Here is a 22,023-nt window from a genome sequence, read left to right on the forward strand (position 1 = left end):
TGTTAAACCACCAAGGGCACTGGGCAAGGCATGACAATTAATCCTGCTAAGGAGATTCAAGCCTGCTCTTGACACGCTTGTCTTCCGTGGGGGGACTCCTTCCTGCCTTTACCAAAATTCATTCGTCATGCGTTCAGTCTCCAAATAAATACTGAAGTTCGCAGCATCGAGGACACGCCAACATGGTTGGTTGCCCGCCCAGCAGCCACTCTGCCCTCCTTCCTTGCTCCCAAAACCGTCCACCCAGTCCCAGGGGATGGACCTTGATTGGGCTAAGCCAATCCTGGTGTCCTCCAGCCTCCTGCCAGTGACTGGTCTAGAGGTGGGCATGTGAGCCCAGTCTGGCCAATCAAACCTAAAGAGAAGGCTAAGGGATTCTGGGAACACTGTCTTCCTGTTCAGAGAGAGATGAGCAACGAAAAGAGGATTTTTATCTTCTTTCTCCCCTCCTGCTCTGGACACTATTGTCTGAGATTGGTGATTTCTAGAGCTTCAGCCTCCATCTTGTGACTTTGAAGTGACCATGCTAAGTCTGAAAGAGTGACATTTCTAGGAAGGAAAAGCTGAAGGGTGGAAGCTGGAGTGGTTAATTTTCTGTGTTGCCTTAACTAGGCTACGATGCCCAGATGTCTGGTCAACCGCCAGGCTAGATGTTGCTGTGAAGGCGTTTTTAGATGTAATTAGCATTAAAATCAGTAGACTGATTAAGTGGATTACCCTCTATAATGACGGTGGGCCTCATCCAATCAGTTGAAGGGGAGAAGAGGAAAGGGGGGAGGAAGGGAGAGAAAGCGAGTATGGTAAAAATGTTAACATTTAAAGAATCTGGGTGGAGGGTATACAAGAATTTATTACGTTCTTCTCAACTTCGCTATATGCCCCAAATGAATTTAAAATAAACATTTAAACCAAGAAAAGGCAGTGGGGAGGGAGCCAGGTTCAAACTTCTTTCATCTCATGTAATGCCTGGGCTTTCCTTGGGAACCTGGAGTCAGAGTACCAGCTTCTGGATGCCCAGAAGCCAGCTCGGGTCAGTTACGGTCCCTCTCATACTCAAAACCAGTGTCTCCTGGGGCATCTGGGTGGCTCAGGTGGTTAAGCGTCTGCCTTCAGCTCAGGTCATGATCCCAGGGTCCTGGGATCGAGCTTCGCATCGGGCTCCCTGCTCAGCGAGGAAGTCTGCTTGTCTCTCTCCCTCTGCCCTTCTCCACGTCACCCTCCGCTCCTGTGTGCTCTCTCTCTCGCTCTCATTAACAACATCTTTAAAAAAAAACCAAAACAGTTCCTCCCTGAAGCTGCAAGGGTTAATCCCACCGAGCCATGGGAGTCTTCTCCCACCTGCACAGCACCACGCACACACCAGGCGGGTTATGATGGCGATGTTTTTATAGCAGCAGACACTCCCTCCCTCGTGTTGACTTGGGGAGAATCTGGATTTTCGTAGGCGAGACTTGCTTGACTCTACATGTACTCCTCTCACGGCAGAATAGGACACCAGTTTCAAATCCGGACTGTCCTGTTTAGTGGCCATATGACCTTGGGCGGGCACTTGAGTTTTCTGTGCCTCAGTTTCCTTATCTGGAAAAGGAGAATAATAACAGCACACCTCTCATAGGAGTGTTTGTGAAGGTAGAGGGCAGCGCCTGGCACAGGAGTGATGCTCTGTAGCCACCAGCAGTCATTGTCACCCACTGGCACGATCCTCTGTCTTGCATCTGCCGGCCGATGACACTAAGTTAGGGACTGGTCCCTTCCAACCTCCGTGTCATCATCTGTACATGCGGACAATGCTACAGGGAGGATTAGATCGTGACAAGCATGGGACATGCTTAGCCCGGTGCTGGGCACACAGTAAGCCCTCACTGAAGGACCAGGGGGAGAAAATGACCTGCAACATGCATTAGGACAGACAAATAACAAGTATTGCTGTTGAGGCTGCAGAGAAATCGGGACCTCTGTGCACTATTGGTGGGACAGTTGTGCCGCTGCTGTGGGAAACAGCATGGCAGTTCCCCGAAAAATTAAAGACTGAGATGAGGGTGCCAGCGAGGCCAGGTTCTGCTGAGGGGTCTCTCTCCCTGGCTTTGCGGGCAGCCACCTGCTCACTGTGTGCTCGCATGTTCTCCCCTCCACATGAAGACAGAGGAGGAAAGATCAAGAACTCTGTTTCTTCCTCTTTGTATAGGGATGAGGATCCCACCCCAATGACCTCATTTGACCTTAACCGCCTCCTTTTGGGGTCTGCCATGTCTCCAAATACATGCTCAGTGGGGCTTAGGGCTTCAACAAGTTAACTGCAGAGAGAGGGAGCAATTCAGCCATCGCACGGATAAACGATCCAACAATCCCACTTCTGGGTTGATATTGGGAAGACTTGAAGGCAGGGTTTCAAAGAGATTTTTGCACACGCACCTTCAGAGCGGCATTATTCACAACGGTCAAAAGGGAGAAGCGACCCCAGTGTTCGTCCACGGATGAATGGAGAAACCAAATGTGGTGTATGCATACCATGGAACCTTCTCCAGCCTTAAGGAAGGAAGCTCTAACACAGGCTCCAATGTGGATGAGCCTTGAGGACATTATGCTAAGTGATAAAAAGCCCACCACAAAAGGACAAATACTGTATAATTCCATTTATATGCAGTATCTAGAGTAATTAAAGCCATAGAGACAGGAAGTAGAATGGGGGTTGCCAGGGGTGGGACCGGGAAGGAGGGGAGATAGGGGGAATTGGAGGGTTGCTTAATGGGTGCAGAGTTTCAGTTTTGCAAGATGAGTAAGTTCTGGGGGTTGGTTGCAGAACAATGTGAACATACTGAAACCCTACTAAACTGTACACTTAGAAATAATTAAGGTTATAAATTTTATGGTATGCATTTTTACCACAATGAAAATAAATTGGAAGTAGATACAAATTCATTACCTGCAAATCTTGCCAGCATTAGAGCAATGGCCCTAAAATGGGCCACCAGGGGGCGTTGTGTACCCATTCCCGGTTCATTCACAGCCTCCCCCTTTTTTCCCCCACAGCAGGAGCTGGTGGTTTCTAGAGGGGGCAAAAAGCACTAGGGTCCTGGAAACAGTTAGAGCTCTTTCTTGCCCACTCCTTCGCCTGGGTGGACCAACCCCAGAGCTGCACCGCACTCTGGCCACAAATCCCTCACCCTTGACTCTGACCCTCGTCTTTCTCGGGGTGGCTTCCCTCTGTGCTGGAGACACAGGGACTTCTGGATGAAGTGCCCACTCCCTGCCTAGCTGCCTGCAGGCTTCCAGACTACCCAGGGGCTGGAGAAGGGGAAAGGTGACCAGGAGTCACCTGCCCCAGGACACCCAAAGATGAGAGGACACCCCAAGGGAAATGGGTCAGAGACCTCTTATTCCAGGCACAAAAGCCTCAAGGTCACCCAGACCTGGGGTTTTTCCAGCTCAGCTGCTCATTCCCTCCCTGGGCCCCAGACTCCTTATCTGTACAATCTGGAATAACACTTGGGAGGATTGAAAAACTTAGTAACATCCCTGATGCCTAGAAAACATTCAGCAAATGAGCAAATTACCATCCCACACCCTGTATTTGGTGCCCGCCTGGTGTCCTCCTCCCGCCTCCTTGTGGGTTTCTACCGCACAGCATCCACTGTCCAGTTAAGAAACCTCTCCTGAAAACACTCAAGCCCTGATTTTCTTTTTTTTTTTTTGGTAAATATTTTATTTATTTATTTGATATAGAGAGAGAGACAGCCAGCAAGAGAGGGAACACAAGCAGGGGGAGTGGGAGAGGAAGAAGCAGGCTCCCAGTGGAGGAGCCTGATGTGGGGCTCGATCCCAGGACCCTGGGATCATGCCCTGAGCCGAAGGCAGACGCTTAACAACTGAGCCACCCAGGAACCCCTCAAGCCCTGATTCTCTAGACATTTAACTAGTGATTTACCTGGTAGGGTTGCAAGTAACAGAAACCCAGTTAAACCACCTCAGGGAAACTGAAGGGTCTCATGAAATCCAAGAAAACATTGAGCAGCAAATAGCTGAGCAGAGCAGACTCAGGATCTGGGCTCATTGGAGAACCCTAGAAAGTCCTTCCTGTTCTCCCTCCATCTCTCTCTCTCTCGCTCCTTCCTTCAGCCTTCTTTATGCCCTCCATGCAGGTCATCCCCAGAACATACACCTGCACTCACTCCTTCCAGCCCAAGGACTCCACTGCCATTCCTAGGGCATGACAAGCACACTCCCACCTCAGGGCCTTTGCACCTGCTATGCCCTTTGCCTAGGATCCCCTTCCCTAGATCTCTGCCTCCTCCAAGTCTTGGTTAACTACCTCCCTCCTCCAAGTCTTGGCTCAGATGTCACCTCAGTGACTCCTTCCTTAAACAACAGGTTGAAAATTGCCCCTCACCCCCACCATAGCACGCTCTAGATTCCTCCTTTGCTTGCCTGCTTTTTTCCTTTAACCGTGGTTCACACACACAAATTAATCGTAATCCTTGCATCATAACCCACTCTCATCAGCTTTTAATGAGCCATTTCCACAAGGTAACACCCAGAACACCACCACCCTAAACAGAAACTAGAATCTCGATAATAACCTACATCTGACCATATGTTTCCCCCCTCATCCCAGCATCACATTCCCCCCACCATAGTCATCACCCCTATTTATTCTTCCCTTGTTTCCTTTTTACAATTTATTACTGCATTATGTGTGTGAGATTTGAGTGGCTCTTAACTTTATAGAAAGGATACCACATGTCTGCAATGGGACACTTTCCACTGGCTGTTCTATGCCAGAGATCCGTCCGTCTTGTGATGTGTGGCCGTAGTCCTTCATTGTGACGGCCGTGTAATACTTCATCATGAGAATTCGTTCGTCTGCTCTCCCATACGCGGGCACTTGGAGGCTTCTCCATCTGGGGCCACTGCAAAGAGAAGCCTTATGAATATTCTGCCACGTGACTCATGTGGAGCCCGGGCAAGAATTTCTGCAGGGTGCACAGTGTGGAGGAGAGTGCAGGCCCATGTTCATGGTGCGCACATTGTCTTCTATTTTGTCTTTAAAAGATGAAACCAGATTGCTTCCCGACACGGTTGCGTCCCCACCGGCAATGCCGAGAGGGATTCATTTTTCCCCGGGGCACACGGGCACTTTACGATATACCGTGTGTTTTCCTTGTGCATTTGTTTACTCTCTTTCTGCATCCCCACCCCCGTGTCAGCAGGGCTGGGATTTTTGTCTCTTTGTTCGCCATTCTATCCCCGGTGCCTAGAACAGAGTCTGGCACATAGTACGAGCTCAATAAACATTTTCCGATGGAATGACCGGAAGGATGGCCCGACACAAGACCCGAGGGCTCATATTAAGTATCACTGGATTATTATTATTCATTTCCCGCAGATACACGGATTCGTCTCTCAATTTCAATTCCCCCCAGTCCAGGGAAAGGATCACTGGCCCAAACTACTGATGCCTGGACCCCCAGGCCACCTCAATCACAGCTTCTGAGGGAGCTTCCCCTTCCGTAACCCCCTATGGCCCTTCAGATAAAAATCCCCCAACCATGCCGGGACTTAGAAGACCCTACCCAGTGACCCTGCCACTTCATCTTACCCCCTGCTCACCCCTGTTGCTCTAAAAAACACATTGCAACCCACCCACACTAAGCTCTTTCACACCTCTGGGCCTTTGCACCTCCGTGTCCCCTCTGCCCCCCCCCTTAACCACATTAAGACTCTGAATCCTTCAGAGGGTAGCTGAAATGTCACGTCCCCTGAGAAGCCCTCCCTGGCTCCTGAGACCCGGTAGGACCCCTGTTAGAGAGTCTCACGATCCCCTGAACTTCCCCTTCATGGCTCTTTGTAAAATTTTCTGATCCCACTTGGGATGATTCTTCGATTCATGTCTCACCCTCACACTAGACTCAGACATAGAGCAGGGATCAATTCGCCTGTGTCTCAGCGCGTAGCCCAGTGCCTGGCAAAGAGGCAGGGGCAATATTTTTGGACAGATGGATGGACAGATAAATGAGTGGATAGATGGAGGGAGGGAGAGGGAGATAAGAGGGTGGAAAGAAGGAAGAGAGGGAGGGAGGGAGGGAATGAGGGGAGAATACTCTCATGGATGGCTGTATAATGATGGAGGGCTAGAAGGGTGGCTGGATGGATGGATCGATGGGCGAATGGATGAGTAGATGATGGACAGAACAAAAGTTGAGTTGATCTCTTTCTGCCATCTTCCCATGCCGCCATAATGGTGCCCATGAGCATCCTAGCTCATGCTCTCCAGACCACCAACAATGCTAAGCCGAAAGGCAATCTACAAGTTCCTTTCCGTTACGTTCCAGAATCATCGTCTGGTTCCTAACCGTGATGGTGAAGCGTGGTTATGTAGGAGAATTTGAAATTCTTGTTATCACAGAACGAGGACATCGCTGTGAACCTCGCATGCAGGTTAACTAAGTGTGATCAGCCTGAAATGTGGTATGTAACTCAAAGATCCAGAAAAGGGGCAGAATCCTGTCCTCCAGCTTATCAGTTTGATCTCACTGTGCTGACAATCTCGGCTAGTATCGCAGCCACGAGGGGGCAAGATGAAAACACACAGAAGAGAAAATCCAGGTAGTCTTTTTCTAGGCAGGTAATGCATACAAACGGATTTTTTTTTTATATATAAAAGAGTTTGTGATCGATCGCTTTTATTCTTCGGCTTCTCCACTGGTGTCGGAGCCATCTCCCCAGTGGCTGGTGGGCTCCTTAAAGCCCAAATTCCTTTCCCCTCCTTGAAATCCCTTTCCCGCATGGCTTCCTGGGCTCCAGGCTTTTGCACTTTCAGATTTTCCACAGCCCAGTGGAGAGGGGCCGTTAGCGCCGTGCCGCACCAGAGCCTCACCTGGACGCCATTCGTTATTCACTCAACAAACACAGAGGCAACATGGTGCTGTGGGAGTTGCGAAAGTGTCTGGGATTCAAGCCCCAACTTTTCTACATACTCCCTGTGGGAACTTGGGCAAATCACTTAACCTTTTTGAGCTTTGGGAGGTTCCCCCCCCATCTGTAAAATGAGGACAATATTCCCCACCTTGTGGGGCGATCGTGAAGAATGGTATTATGTAAGTGCCTGGCATGTAATAGGTACCCAATAAATGATAACCACACCACTCGAGATTAATAAGACACGGTCCCTCATCTCATGGATGTTTCACTTTAGCGGGGACAGCACTGAAGTGGCCAATTGTGATACAGGCTGTCACATCAAGGTATGGATGAAGGAACATAGAGGAAGATGGCAATGAGTTCAGGGAAGGCTTCCTGGAGGAAGTGGCATTCAGTCAGACCTTGAATCTCATTATACAGTCCAGAGTCATGGGTTCTTCTAACTGGCTGCTAAATTTCCATGTGACCTTGAATCAGTCATTTCCCCACCCTGGGGTCCCCAAATCTCCTTCTGTAGCATAAGGTTCATAAACATTAGCTCGGAATCTTTTGAGTCACAGGCTCTTTTGAAAAGAATCTCTGAAAGCCAGAGCCCTTCTCAGAAAAAATGCAGACACGTAAGTTTGTCTGTAAGGGGGGAGGGGGCGCTCATGGACCCCGTAGAGCCAGCCTAGACTGAATCCCAGAGTTCAGTGATCTTGTTGGATCGCTACCACTGCAGAGCTGGCCCCATCCGCACACAGAGCCTCTGTCTGTGGTCTGCGGAAGCCACAAGCAAGCAGAATCACTGACTCAATCTGGGAAAGCCCATCAGGCACTGGGCTGCAGGACAGAGCAGGGGCCCGGGGAGGGGAGGTCACTCCAGCTGGCTGGGGACCCGGAGTTTGGTTCTGGGAAAGCGCCCCTGACCAGTCCTCCCCTGACCTCACCTAGTTTATCAGCATCTGCCCTGGGGAGGAAGAGGAGCGTGGGCTGCTCTGGGCAGGCTCCCAAACAGGCCGCTGACCCCCATCTGTCGCCCAGGCTGGAGTTCCCGGACACATCCTTCATCTTTCCTAATCTAAACACCCGCAGGCCTCGGGGGTTCCATCCCCCTCCCAGCTAAAGTGTGTGCTCAGCTGCATCCATTCTGCCAGAGGAGGGAGACCGGGCCATCCCATTAACACCGGAGCTGCTGCCATCACCTGCCTCCCTTTCCATCCAGCCAACACGCACCCAGCATTTATTAAGCACCTGTTGTTTACAGGCATCTATGAATGAGATGAAGGGTCTCACCTTACCTTCCTCCAAGGTCTCTGCCTCCTGGCCTAGGTCCCCTAAACTCCCCTCAGGGACAAGATGCTGTTGCTATCCCACTCACCTGGAGCAGGTGGGTACTATGGGGAAGTAGGCTCTGAACTGGCTAATTCGGTGCTGGGAGGAGAATCAGCTCTGGGTTGGTGTCTGGGCACTGCTCTAACCTGCTGTGTGATCCTGGCAGTTTCTTACCCTCTCTGGGCCTCAGTCTTCCCACATTTCATGATTTCATTTGGCTCTGAAATGGGCCTTGCTAGCTCCTCCCCCAGAATAGTAGAAGGAGAAGAGAAAGCTACCCTAGAGTGCTCGAAGATCTTCCTTTGGGCAGTCTCTGGATCATAGTCATTCATTCAAGCATTTATTGAGCACCTATTGGGTTCCAGGCCCTGGGACTAAGGCAAATGGAATGTGAAGACAACTAAGATTCAAGCAGGCGACCCATGGACACCTCACTCCAAGCCTGGCTTCCTGCATGGGGTCAGGAGACCTCCTGGGGTCCCAGATGGGCCTAGCCGAGGATTTGGGGCGCCCTGGGGGGGAATCGCGTGTCAGCGCCTCGGCGCTCCGGGCCACGGTCTGTCTCCTCCCCTTCCTCCTTCTCCGCCCCCTCCGCCGCCCCTCCCCGGAGCGCGGCCCCGGCCGCCTCCCACCCGCGGGATCCCGGCATCCAGAGCCGGCGCTTGCGTCCGTCGGTCGGCGGGGCAGTCTGTCCGCGCGCGGAAAGCCCAGCGCCTCGGCGTGCGGCGGCCGCGGGGCCTGGGAGGGAAAGGGCGCGGAGGCGGGACCGCGGCTCCCTCCCACTCCGGGGGGAGCCCAGGAGGCGGAGGTGCTGAAGCGCCAGCGGAGAAGGAGGCAGCACAGCGGAGAAGGCGGTGAGAGCGCGGGGTGATTAGGGACCCCACCCCCGGCTCCTGAGGAGGGCCGGCGCGCGCCTGGGGGAGGTCTGGGCTGGGGAAGGGGGGCTGGTACCCCCAGGGCGGGAGGCAGAGACGATCCAGCTCCCGGCTTCGCCTCCTGGGTGACGCGACCCCCGAGGGGCCCTGGGCCGCGCCTGCAGCGCCGCGCATCCTCGCACATCCCCGCGCATCCCCGCGCACCCTGCATCCCGGCCCGGGAGCGGGCCCCGGGGGAGGGGAGCGCTCGCGGAGCTGAGGAGGGGGCGCCGCAGGCGAGGAGCCTCGGAAAATCGCGCCCCCGGCCCAGCCCTCCCTTCAGGCCTGCCCCAAGGAAACGCGGGCGGCGACCCCCTTAAGCCCCCCTCGCTGGCCCCCCCATCGGTTCCCCATTGTTCTCAGCCGACCGCTCTCCCGGGAAGGGGGAGGGGGTGCTCCGCTCTCCTCTTAAAGGGCCCTCTCCCCTTCTTGTCTCCCGGCAGGTCGCGAGCACGAGTGGGGTGGGGCGTGCCCACGGGCCCCCGCCCCCCTCGCCCCCCCCGCCCAGCTCCGGAGCCGCAGCCCGGCCGGCGGGCCAGGGGTACGCGGCGCACCCTCCCCAGTGCGTTCTTCAACCACCCAGGCCTACCAGGACGCTGTGTGGAGCAGGAATTAGGGAGACTGGGACGCCCCCTTCGGCAGGCGCCGTCGGAGGGGCGGACCCGAGACCAGGCAAGCAGCCCCACTGGACCCAGGCGCAGGGTCTGGGACGCAGTTGGGAACGCAGAGGGCCGACTGGGCGCCGCAGAGCCAGCAGCAGCCTGGCCCGGGCCTCCTGGGTGACAGGCCCTGCGTGGCCGGCTGGGAAGAAGTGACTGGAGACCAGCAGGGAAGAGACTGGACCTAGAGTAGGGGCGGCTGCCTCACTCCCTTTCCTGAGCCAAGGGAGCCAAGGAATTTAGAGCCGCTTTCCCCATCACAAAAAAGACACTTGCTTTCCAGAGCGGCACCTTTATCTGAGACAGCGCTGGGGGAAGGGGTCCTCAGAGCCTGAAGCAGCACCCCACACTCCTTTCACCGGGGCCTCTGGGCCTCAGAGAGGCCCCCGAGTTAGAAAGGAGGCCGGTTGGCTCTTGCTGCCCCCCCCCCGGGGAGAGAGGAAGTTCCCTGCCTGTCCCCAGGCCCAGGAGGAGCTGGGCCGGTCCCAGTGGGGTCCTGGCCCCGGAGGCTGCAGCAGCGGCCATGTCAAGGCCAGGCCAGGGTGTGATGATGCCGGTGAACGGGCTGGGCTTCCCACCGCAGAATGTGGCCCGGGTGGTGGTGTGGGAGTGGCTAAATGAGCACAGCCGTTGGCGGCCTTACACGGCCACCGTGTGCCACCACATCGAGAACGTGCTCAAGGAGGACGCCCGCGGTTCCGTGGTCCTGGGGCAGGTGGACGCCCAGCTGGTGCCCTACATCATCGACCTGCAGTCCATGCACCAGTTTCGCCAGGACACAGGTGAGCACACTGGCCCCCACCCCACCTGTTCAGCCAGGCTGAGACTGAGACAGCCCCACCATCACCACCTTCGTGGTGGGAGGCTAGGATCCCGGCAGCCTCCCCGAGGAGGGGAGACTGAAACTGCTGGAAGGCTGGTCTGCTGATCCAAAAAAGGGACAGCCTAGCCTGGTCCAGCTGAAGACTTGGGTTCCAGTCCAGCCTCACGTATTAGTTGTAGGGCTTTGGGCGAGTCACATCACCTCTCTTAGCCTCAGCTTCCTCATCTGTAAAACTGGTGGATCAATGTCTCCCACAGCTGTGTGAGGATTAAATAAAATTGTGCTCACAGAGCACAGGACCGAGAAAAGCATCAGCACCCAGGAAGAGGGCTTTCCATGTGCTTCCTCACCTGATCCTTTTCCAACAGTCACAGACACTAAGTCTTATTATCGTATAATTATTATGATTATTATATAGTCCCATTTTACAGATAAAGAAACTGAGTCTCATAGAAACTGAGTGATTTAAACTCGGAGCTGAGATTTAGCCCAGGTGATTGAATTCCAGAGCCAATGCTCTTGACCCAGTTTCCTGCACTGGCTCCAGGTGCTGGTGGCATTGGGACGGTGTGATGGGGGGAGGGGTGGTGGTGCTGATGGTGGGGGTGGGGTGGCAATGATGGAGACTGTTGGTGGTGTTGCCGATGGTAGTGTTGACTGTGGAATTGGTGGTGATGGCATTGATCGTCGTGTTGGTGGTTGTCTTGGGGGCGGATTGTGATGGGGCAGTAATGACGGAGAGAATGAGGTTGGTGGCGGTCTTGGTGGCTGTGTGATAGGTGATGATGGTGATAAAGATGGTGAGGTCCACACTTAGCATTCGTGTTCTGGAAACGTGCCATCACTGTGGAGATCTCTCTGAGTCATTGTTGCTCGGTGGTCTCTGACAAGCTTGGGGGGCAGTGGGATGGCGAGTGCCTGCCTCAAGCAAGCTGCCAAACAACGCTTGGCATGTTTGACCCCAAGGACCAGCCGACGGAGGTTTGCAAATCCCTGGTTGACAGAACTGCACATAACAGCCTTGGAGATAGTGGGACACTTCCCTGCTCTCTAGAGCCATTCAGTACGGTAGCCACCAACTACGTGTGGCTATTTATTTATTTATTTTTAAAAGATTTTATTTATTTACCTGACAGAGAGAGAGACAGCCAGCGAGAGAGGGAACACAAGCAGGGGGAGTGGGAGAGGAAGAAGCAGGCTCCCAGAGGAGGAGCCTGATGCGGGGCTTGATCCCAGGACTCCGGGATCACACCTTGAGCTGAAGGCAGATGCTTAACGACTGAGCCACCCAGGTGCCCCTACATGTGGCTATTTAAATTCACGTTGATTAAAATTAAATAAGCTTTAAGATTCAGCCCCTCAGTCCCATTAGCCCCATTTCAAATGCTCAACAGCCACGTGTGTCCCATGGCTACCGTGTTGGACAGCATGATCCAAACATTGCCATTATCACAGAAAGCTCTAGTGGATAGCTATGCTCTAGAACATTGCTTGGTGCCTACAGTGTGGTCACCAAGTGTGGAAACACAGATGAATTCATAATACATGGTTTTAGTCCATCTGTTCCCATAACTCTGGGCCTTGACTGCAGCCAGTGGTGGTGCCAGGCATCCATTCATACTACCATACAATCACTTATTGACCTCGCTGTGTGTCAGACCCTGTGTGAAGCACTAGAGAAAATGCATGATGCAAGACTGACAGAGTCCTGAATAGAGGTTCACTGGAGAACCTGCACGAGAGGACCTACACTGGAGGTCCCAGGGAGCAAGCAAACACATAATGTACAGATGATCAGTTGCAGGTCTGAGAACATGAAATAAGCCTGGGGTAGGGATGGTGACAGAAGATTAATCTGAGGGGGCGCCTGGGTGGCACAGCGGTTAAGCGTCTGCCTTCGGCTCAGGGCGTGATCCCGGCGTTGTGGGATCGGGCCCCACATCAGGCTCCTCTGCTATGAGCCTGCTTCTTCCCTCTCCCACTCCCTCTGCTTGTGTTCCCTCTCTCTCTGGCTGTCTCTATCTCTGTCAAATAAATAAAATCTTTAAAAAAAAAAAAAAAGAAGATTAATCTGAGGAAGTGATGTTTGAGCAGAAATCTGAAGAATGATTGAAGGGAGCAGTGTTCCAGGCAGCGGGATCAGCCAGTGCAAAGGCCCTGTGGTAGGAAGGAGCAGAGTACATTCAAGTCCACTGAGTGTAGAGAGTGCGGTGAGAAGGTGGCGCAAGACGAGGTTGGAGCAGGGCCTGGACAGCCATGAAAAGGGCTTTGAATTTTCTCCAGACAGTAGAGAAAATCACCATTGAACCTCCTGCCCGTTCTTCCAGAGAGGTGCTGAGTCCCTGACAGAGAAGTGAGAAATGCTAGGCGTTCCCTGCCCTATCCGCCTGGTTTATCCCCAGACCCTTGTCTGGTGCAGGGCAGAGGTCGGACATCAGGAGGGGGTGGGTTTTCTCTTTGGCTTGGTGTTCGGCTCTCTGCAGGCTCAGAGCTAGCACTGGGTGCGGACATTTTCCAGGGCCTGGCTTGGAGGGTGGCCCTTAGAGGCAGGGATAGTTCCCTCCACCCCCAAGCCTGCCAAGTTGACCACTCAGCCTTTGATCCCCTCTTTCGGGCCACTTCTCTATTCCCAGCTCCCCCACTTGGGCTCCCAGCTCCCCAAACTGCCTCCATTCCCCACTTCGGCAGTCCCCTTAGTCCCAAAGGCACCCCTTTAACAGTTCAGCCTCACTGAATCCCCCAGAAGTTCAGTTTCAGTGACTTCTGTGCACCTCATCCCCAGAGCTGTTCACCCACACACCTGCCCTGCTTGCCGGAAAAGGGAAAAAACCACTTATCCCTCAACAGGCTCGTGGGAGGCTGCCAAGACCCCCCATGAGGGAGGAAGCCCGGAAACCTATGGGGTGGAGGGTGGGGCACCTTGGTTGTGGAAAAGTTTTCGAGGGAGGGGCTCGATGCCTCCCCACCAGACATGTTATCGTGTGCCCCCTGCCTCTCCCAGAAGTAAGACAATGTCAAGAAAGGACATCTTGTTCTCAGTGGTAGTGGTCCTGCGGAGAGCCTCAAGCAGGCGTCCTTAGCTCTCCACGCCTCAGTTTCCACATTTATGAAACGAGTGAGAGCATCACCTTGCTAGCAGGGCTGTTGGGTTGATGGAGAGAACCAAGCCTGTTATTTTATCCCACAAACGTTAACTGATCACCCACCGTGTGCCTAGCGTGTACTCAACACTGTGAATGCATGAGAAATGGGTAGGAAATGCTCAGTCTTGAAAAGATTGTGGTTCTCTCTCTCTCTCTCTCTCTCTCTGTGTCACACACACACACACACACACACACACACACACACACACACCAATATAAAGTTAGAAAACCCAAAGCTCTCATATATGTACTGAAATAGACTCAGCTCCTATCTAGATTTACTAATTGTAAAATTCTTGATAAGTTCACTGAAGCTGAACTTGAACTTGGTTTGGGGGGAAGTAGCAGGGAGCCCCAGCCTCGTTAGTACCCAAACGCTGGAGCTGACAGACTTTCTGATAAGGTCAGATAGTAAATATCTTAGCCTTTGTGGGCCATACTGTCTCTGTTGTAAGTGCTCGCCCCTGCCTTTGTAGCGTAAAAGCAGCCATAGACAGGAAGCAAATGAACGAATGTGGCCATGTTCTAAGAAAACTAGTGGTGGACACTAAAATTTGAATTTGTAGAATGTTCACAAGTCATGAAATATTCTTTTCTTTCCAACTATTTAAAAATGGAAAAGCCACTCTTAGCTCCTGAGCTGTGCAAAAGCAGGCAGTGGGCGGATCTGGCCCGCAGGCTACAGTTCACCGACCCCTGCTCTCGTGTTCTTAATCTGCCCCTGGGGTAAGACAGCCGCGGCCCACCCGAACACAGCATATGCTGAACTCCACACCTCGTGGGGGGCGCCACGGTGCCCACGTGTGTGCGTCCACGCACACGGCACCAGCCCGCTTGGATGCCACAGACACACGAATGCCCTCTCTATGGGTCTGTCGCACAGCCAGCGGAAGGAAGCCCAGGTGTCAGGCTCGGACCACAGGAGAGAGGCCAGGCCCCGTCCCTTGGGGGCTTCTGTTTGTTCAGCCGGTGCCCGCTCACCTCTTCCCTGCTGGGCTGTTTTCATCACTCCCCATGGGAGGCGAGGTTCCCTTTGAAGCTCTGTAGGTCCAGAGCCCGCATGGAGGGGGACTGCTGTGACCCTGAGCCACGTGATGTTAGCTCCCCACAGTGGTGTCCCAGGCGCAGGGCTGGAAGGAGAGCCAGGGGTAGGCGAGGGATAAGGCAGGTGCCCTTCACAGGCCTGTGTTCTGCAAAATCATGGTCTTCTTGCTGTTTCCCCAGAGCTTTCCTCATCGTCCTGGGTCTTGAGCCGCCCCTACCAGGGGCAAATCAAGATTTCACGAATGGGAAACCCAGGTCAACGGGTTTGCAGCAACTCGTGGCAGACGTGGACCCAAGAGTCATGGTGGCCTTGGGGGGAGGGGTTGGCTCCCACTAGCAGTGGGGAAGTAACGTGGGAACAGCATTCTGCCTCCCTGAAGGGAACTGTCCCCCACCCTGCCACTGGGCTGGTGGCTTCTGAGGGTCTCACCCAGACCCAGGATTTTCCACCTGGTCCCCACAGCTGGACAGTGATGTGACTTGGCCACTTCCCAGGCTACTCCCAGATTCCTGCCTGGACTCACCTGGCTGGGACAGGACGGGCCACCTTTCTGACTGATTGGTATCGCCCATTCTCCTCTCCCTCTGCTGCTAGGGGGACTTATGGCAGCCTTCTTCTCATTCTGTAGATGGGACAGCTGAGGCTGGGAGAGGCCAGGCTGGGGACCACCCACAGCTGCTGTCCTCCAAGCTCGAAGCATGGCTGCACCAGCTCTCCCAAACCTTAGGGCTGGAGTGACGGGGGCAGCTGGTTTCAATTTCCCAAGCCTCCATCATTCATTCTCAGGGAGCTCGGGCTCCGCTCAGCCCTGGTCACTGCCGTTATGGGAATGTCCTGTCTGAGGACATGCTTAGACTGTTGGAAACAAGAGAGGGGAGCGGCCATCACTAGGGAAAACACCGCCAGAATTTAGACTCCTAGGCAGGCCGTTGTTACAGATGGAGAGACTGAGGCCCAGAGAGAGTGAGTGACTTGCCCAAGGTCACACAGCCATTCAGCCCCAAGTTGGAATCCAGGCCTCTCAGACAGATCTTGGGGATAGAGAACAAGGTGACATTCCATGCTGGGCTGAGAGGCTCCCCTCCCCCTTCTCCCTTGAAAGCTCTGTTGGGGCTTGTTGTCAGGATCTGTTCCAAGGCAGGAATGGCCTGTGCAACACAAGAGACCTCCAGGACCAGCTCCCTAGTTACAGGACCTCTTGGGACCCTCTCCCAGCCAATCTGGGAGGCTCCTGCCTCTGGGCTTGGCTGCAGAGGCAAGAAGGACGATGTGTGTTTGGGCAGGGAAGGGTCGGTCCCATGGTGGCAGCAGGTCCAATGCATCTATTCATGGCTGTCTCCCACTACCACCTGTCACACTGCCTCCATTTCCACCATGACAGACCCACCCCTTTGGCCTCTGGATGCTTTCCCGTCTCCAGGAGCCTCTTCTGAAAACAGAAACTCATCTTTACTTTTATCTGACAGTTCAGTGATGTCTGCTCAGTAACAGGCTCTGGGCTGGGTCCTGGGGACTCACAGAGAGGGACAGGGCCCTTGCCAGATTGATTTCAGAGTCTCGTGAGGGCCAAGGCAGATACATAGCATGGGAATAGCAGTTGAACCCCCTGAGTCAGATACAGAGCCGAATTCTAGCTTGGCCCTTGGCTGGCTGTGTGACTGTGGGCAAACCCCCTAACCTCGGGTAGCCTCCGTTCCCTCCTCAGTAAAGTGGGAATGACAATAGTCCCTACCCGAGAGGGGTGGCATGAGGATTAAATGAGATAATCTAGGTAGAAACACGAAGAATATTACTTTGCATATAGTTATCGCATGCTCAAGTCGGAAAGAGATCAGTGCTCCATAGGAGAGGCGCAGGCTGCCTTCAGCCCGGTAATGCGGGCGGTGTGAGCCTGGGGGCTCTGAGAGAGGACTTCCTGGAGGACAAGTCCTCCAAGAGTCCGTATGGTTTGAGGAATGCTTCCAGGTGGAGGACAGCATCAGCAAGGTCCTGGAGGAGACCTCAGGCCCAGGTGGCAGAGGGAGGCTCTGACAGAAGAGGGGAGGGGGTAAGGGAGGCCTCTCGGGTCCCACTGGGCATCACAGGCTGCCAGCTGCTGCCCTTTAGCGGGCGGGCCCCAGGGGACCCAGAGCCATGCCGCAGGACCAGCCTTGTTAATCACAGGCCCCTGGAAGCCAGAGCTGAAGCAGGCTGGGCGGGGGCTGATGCAGACACGTCCTTACAGCCCAGTGGGTTCCCTCCACCCAGCCAGTAGGCATCACCCCATTTTCCACACAGCAAAGCTGAGGCTCAGAGGGCGGGGAGACTGAACTAGGAAGAGATGGGTGGAACATTTAGATCCAGGTCTGTGGCACCCACCCTGTGCCAGGCCTGGCAGCCCCAGCACCTTGGACAGCGCTGCCAGCACCCTGCCCATGCCTGTGGAGGGGGGTGATGGGGCTTGTGGGGGATCCTGGGTCAGATCCTCCTCACAGCCAGCTCTTTCCCTCTCCTCTCCTGTCCCCTGCCCCTCTGCATCCTTCCTTGCCTTCTCCCAACCCCCCAGCCTCCTCCTTCAGAGGGAGCTGTGGAGTCTGACCCAAAGGTGAGGGAGGTGATGAGCGTCGTGGTGGGGGAGGGGACAGGGACTGATCAGCGCCAATACCGGTAAGGTGGAGTCTGGGCATGATAAAGACAGTGGGGTCAGGGAGGGCAATTGTGGCTGTCCTGGGGAGGAGATGGAGGATAATAGGGGTTCCATGGGGGTGGTGATGGAGGGTGGAAAGATGATCCAAAGTGAAGGAGGAGGCATGGGAGTTCTAATGGGGAGGTGATAGAACACGTGACTGGAGGGTAATGAGGTGGGTTCAGGGTGGAGAGGTGATGGGGCAGGACTGGTCACAGTAATGGTGCCCATTCAGGCCGTGGGTGATGGGGTCCCTACTTCCCCTCCCCAGTGTGGAGTTCTCAGGGTGTGGAGGGAGCCCAGGCCCCTCCCCGGCTCACCTCCAGCAACATCCATGTCTCCGGGGCCTCCCTCTTTCCATTAACTCCTACATCACACCCCAGGATAGCCACCCCCAGGGCAGCCTCCACGCCCCAAGACAGTCATCCCTACACCCCGAAGCCCACACAGCCTCCTGATTGACACAGACACTCCCAGCAGCCCCTGGCTGCCCCTGGCTGATACCCACTGAGTACATGGGGCCCAAAACCTGGATCTGGCTGCCTCAGGGAGCCTTGCTGGTGAGGTCCAGGCTCCAGGTTCCCTTCCCAGCAGCAATCTGGTATTGGTCGGGGGAGGGGAACAGGCTTGTGACTTCGGGTAAAACTGCACTCCCTCCTTGAGCCTCCCTTCCTCCTCTGTGATGTGCGCCCAGCAACAGTACCTATCGCATGGGATTGTGATCAGTATTAATTCCTCCATTCAGGCAGCAGGAATGGAATGAGAACATACTATGTGCCAGGCACTGTCCTAGGCCCTGAGGATGCAACAGTGAACAGGACAGACAAACCCCCGCCTTCAAGGCCCTTCTATCTGGTGTGACACAGGAGGCCAGGCACCAAGGAGATCCCAGGGTGTGGGGCTGTTCCTCACCCTGGGGCCCCACAAGTGACCGGCTTGGGGGCTCGGTCTCCTCTGGATCCCGCGTGGCTGTGTCCTTGCTCTGCCACCCCGGCAAAGCCCCTCTCCCTCTCTGGACTCGTCCCACTGTAGCCCTGGAGCTGCTCCAGGCCACCACCTTCACCTGCCCGGGCAGTAGTAGCAGCCGATAATGGGGTGTGGGAGGGAGTCTGGCGCCGGGCCCCAGAGCTGAATGTCCTGAAATGCGGAACAAAGGACCAGGCAATCAAAGGAGGCAGCCCTGGCGGCCAGGACAGTCCTGCAGGCAGCCTCAGTGTGGCCGCTGCTCCTCCCGATGACAGGCTGTGCCCCGCCACTCCTGGGCCTTTGTCCCTTCTCTTCCAACCGCAAGCAGAACACGCCAGAGGAAGCATACGGTTTATCTGAAATCACACCGTTATGGGGCCCTCCTTCTAGAAAGGCTCCTCTCTTCTAGGCAATGAGGGTTCGTTCATGCCGAGGTGTTAATCACCTGACACTGTGGAAGTAAGAGAAGGGGTCTGGGTTCAAGATCTGCCTCTAATTTCTAGGGCATTTGGGTCAAGTCCCTTCTCTCTCTGGGACCCAGTTCCCCCATCCTGAGAACTCAGGCTGAAAACGCAGATGCGTGCAGAGCCTTGCACAGCTAAAAGAAGTGTGGGTAGTGGCTAGTAAGGCAAAGGTTTTCAACTGTTGTTCTCTAGTGCTTGGTACACAGTAGGTGCCTAATACATACTCGAACCCGTGGGGCCGTGGCTCGGTTTCTACCAATGGTGGCCAAGGAGGCCAGTCCCTGTGGCCACATTTTTGGATATTTTGAGACTTTTGAAATCCAGACGTGCGTGAGTCTAACCCCAGTTTTTAAATGCTGGTCACTTTTAAAAATGTAAATAGCACACAGACCGAAACAAACTCACATCCACCACTAACTTGCAATCTCCAGGCCAGTCATTTGCAGCATTCAGTTGGGTCCCTCACATTAATTTGGTCCTTCCTTCCGTCCGTCCTTCAGCTAGCATTTTCCGAGGGCCTATCCCTACGTTCCCAGCAGCCCAACTTTTGAGAAGCTCCCAGGCTGGAGGGAACACGGCCTCAGTATTGTAGTGAGCTGTGTGCTTTAACGGGGTCCTGCAGGGGCAAGGTGCTATGCGAGCCCCAAGAAGGGTGTGATTCTCCCTAAGGATGGCAGAGAAAATTCCAAGAGGAGAGCGCTTGAGCTGAACCAGGAAGATTACTTGGGAAGAATTACTCGGCAGGGAGGAGAGTGGGGTGGGTGAATGGAGTGACAGAGGGAGCGGCGTGTGCAAATCCCCAGAGGCACAGGCATGCACAATGCGTTCAGAAAATAACTAGAAGTTTGGTGTGGTTAGAGGGTGAGGCTGCACAGACAGCTTGTGATGGGTCTCAGAAATGAGCCAAAGAGCTTAGACTGTTTCCAAGGGCACTGGGCAGCTACTGATGGGTATTGAACAGAGGAGTGATGTGGTCAGACTTGAGTTTGGCTCTGGCTGCCACGTGGGAATGCACTGCAGGGTACAGAGGTGGGAGCTGGGACATGGGGGCGACTGTAGTCGCCGAGGCCAGCCATAATGGTGGCTTGGACCGGGGTGGTGGCGGTGGAAGTGGCCAGACGTTCAGATCCATCTGGGTTAAATCCTGGCTTCCTAACTTGGTAGCTGTGTGACTTGGGGCAAGTCACTTCACCTCTCTGTGCTGCAGCATTTGTACAATGCAACAACGGTGCGGTTCTATAGAGCGTTGTGTGGACTGAGAGTTGGCTTACTGAGCACTTAGAACAGAGCCTGGCACGTAGTAGGCCCTCGGTGGGCGTTTACTACTATTACGATGTCTGTTTCAGAGATGAGGAAGGAGAGGCTCAGAGCAGTCAGGTCATGTGCTCAGGGCCACACAGGGCTCCAGGAGCTGGAGGCTCTGTTCCTTCTGTTCCCCACCCCCTCATTTCCACTTGGAGTTCTTGCCGCTGTGCCGGGGGGCTGATCCCAAGTGTGCTAGAAGCCAGGTGACTGAGAAGCCTCACACGCAGCCCATAAAATGGGGAGAGCCAGCTGCCAGCAGCCTGCGGGACAAGGGCCTTTCGGACCCCACTTGAAGGCGGCAGCCTCTCCCAGCGCCAGGCAGCCCCTCGGCCTTCCTTGCCCCTCCCCCCTCCTCTCCACTGCCCTGGTCTGGCTGCCAGCCGACCCTGGGGAGCCTGGGCCAGCTTCAAACGTGCAGAAACCACTAATGGGCCACGGCTCTGCTGACGAGTCCCCTGGGAGAGTTTGAAGGCAAACAGAATGCTGCGGGATTATTGATCACAGGGCGTGGGGTGGGGGGAGAGGCGCCCTGGGTACAGAGCCTGCAGTGCAAACCCCAGCCGGGCCCCTGCCCCAGCCATCCCTCCTCGTCGTCTCAAGGAGCCTGACCTTCCCCATCTTCCAGATGGGACTAAAACCCCTCGGGCCGATGTGGAGGCTGGGCTGCGTGGCACAAGTACCCCCCAGCGGAGGAACTGGCTCGGCCGAAGCACTCGGTAAATCGGGATGGTTGTAGCGGTGCTGCCGCTGCTGCCAGGGGGCGTCGGCCACGCGCGCAGTCAGTGGGGGTTAAGGGAGAGGACCTCTATTCTGGAAGGTCGAATAGCAGGCTGGAGCCTCTGCCGTGTGCCTTGCCCATCCTCCGTGCCTCAGTTTCCTCCTCTGGGAAATGGGCTAGAGGGAGTAGAGTAGAGCAGTAAAGGGAAAAGATGTGGGAGCCAGGCAGCCAGGTGTGGGGTGCGGGGACCCCACTTCCTCGCACCGTAGCCTTGGGCATCTTTCTGAACCGCTCCAGCTGTCATGAGGATTACATGAGCTGACACGAACCGGGGCCAGAGAAGTGTGTTCTCTGACGGGCAACTGTTGGTGTTATGACTACTTCTGCGGCGGTGGAGGACCCGTCTGTAGAGTCCCTCACTGGGGCCCGGTATCTAGCGGGTGCTCAACCCACTGCCCCGCCTCCGGTCACAGGCCCGCTGCCGGACACCCTGCACCTGACAGGAAGTCCCATGACCACCTCCCACGGAGCCCTCCTTCCCATTGGGGTCTGGGTGCCCCCAAACTGAGATCACTTCCCTGCAGGAAGCCGCCCCCAGAGGGAGGGGTCCTCTGCTGGGCCTCAGGGCTGGCTCAGTCCAGGGAGGAGCCCTTTGGAGGCTGAGGGGCAGGCAAGAGGGCATGGGGCCCTCCCTTCTTTACAGTCAGCTTCTTCTAAATGCCAAAAAGCTGGGTGCTAAGACACCCCCACAACACACCTCCAGGAAGGGGGTCAGATCAGCACCACGTTCTCAGGGCAGAAACCTCTCACAGCTAAACACAGAGAGTGAAGCTCAGGTAGTGAGTCCCCCATCGCTGGAGGTATCCCAGGCTGGGCTACCATTTAGCTGGGTTGAACCCCTGAGAACCAGTCCAACCTGGCCTTTCCTTTACTCCGTGAATGGCGCATCAGTTCCAGCCCTCCCAAGGTTACACTTCTCTGGGCCTCAGTTGTCTCATCTGTAAAACGGGAATAATTCTGGTCCCTCCCTGGAAAGAACCATGTGCAAGGAGAAAATGAGTTAGTGAAGGAAAGTACCGAGCACCTTGG

At 54.9% G+C, this 22,023-nt stretch overlaps 1 protein-coding gene across 1 annotated transcript in view; it reads left to right on the top strand.

Annotated features, from left to right (window-relative positions):
- The first annotated feature begins 8,642 nt into the window (after positions 1-8,642).
- The window catches only part of DTX1 (deltex E3 ubiquitin ligase 1), a 35,621-nt gene continuing 22,240 nt past the window's right edge, over positions 8,643-22,023 (top strand). The window contains 2 exon segments of the mRNA XM_034672441.1: positions 8,643-9,086; positions 9,590-10,587. Of these exon segments, the coding sequence (XP_034528332.1) occupies positions 10,329-10,587 (259 nt within the window). The 5' untranslated portion in view covers positions 8,643-9,086; positions 9,590-10,328.

The sequence above is a fragment of the Ailuropoda melanoleuca genome, chromosome 12, assembly GCF_002007445.2.
Source record: "Ailuropoda melanoleuca isolate Jingjing chromosome 12, ASM200744v2, whole genome shotgun sequence".
Taxonomy (NCBI): domain Eukaryota; kingdom Metazoa; phylum Chordata; class Mammalia; order Carnivora; family Ursidae; genus Ailuropoda; species Ailuropoda melanoleuca.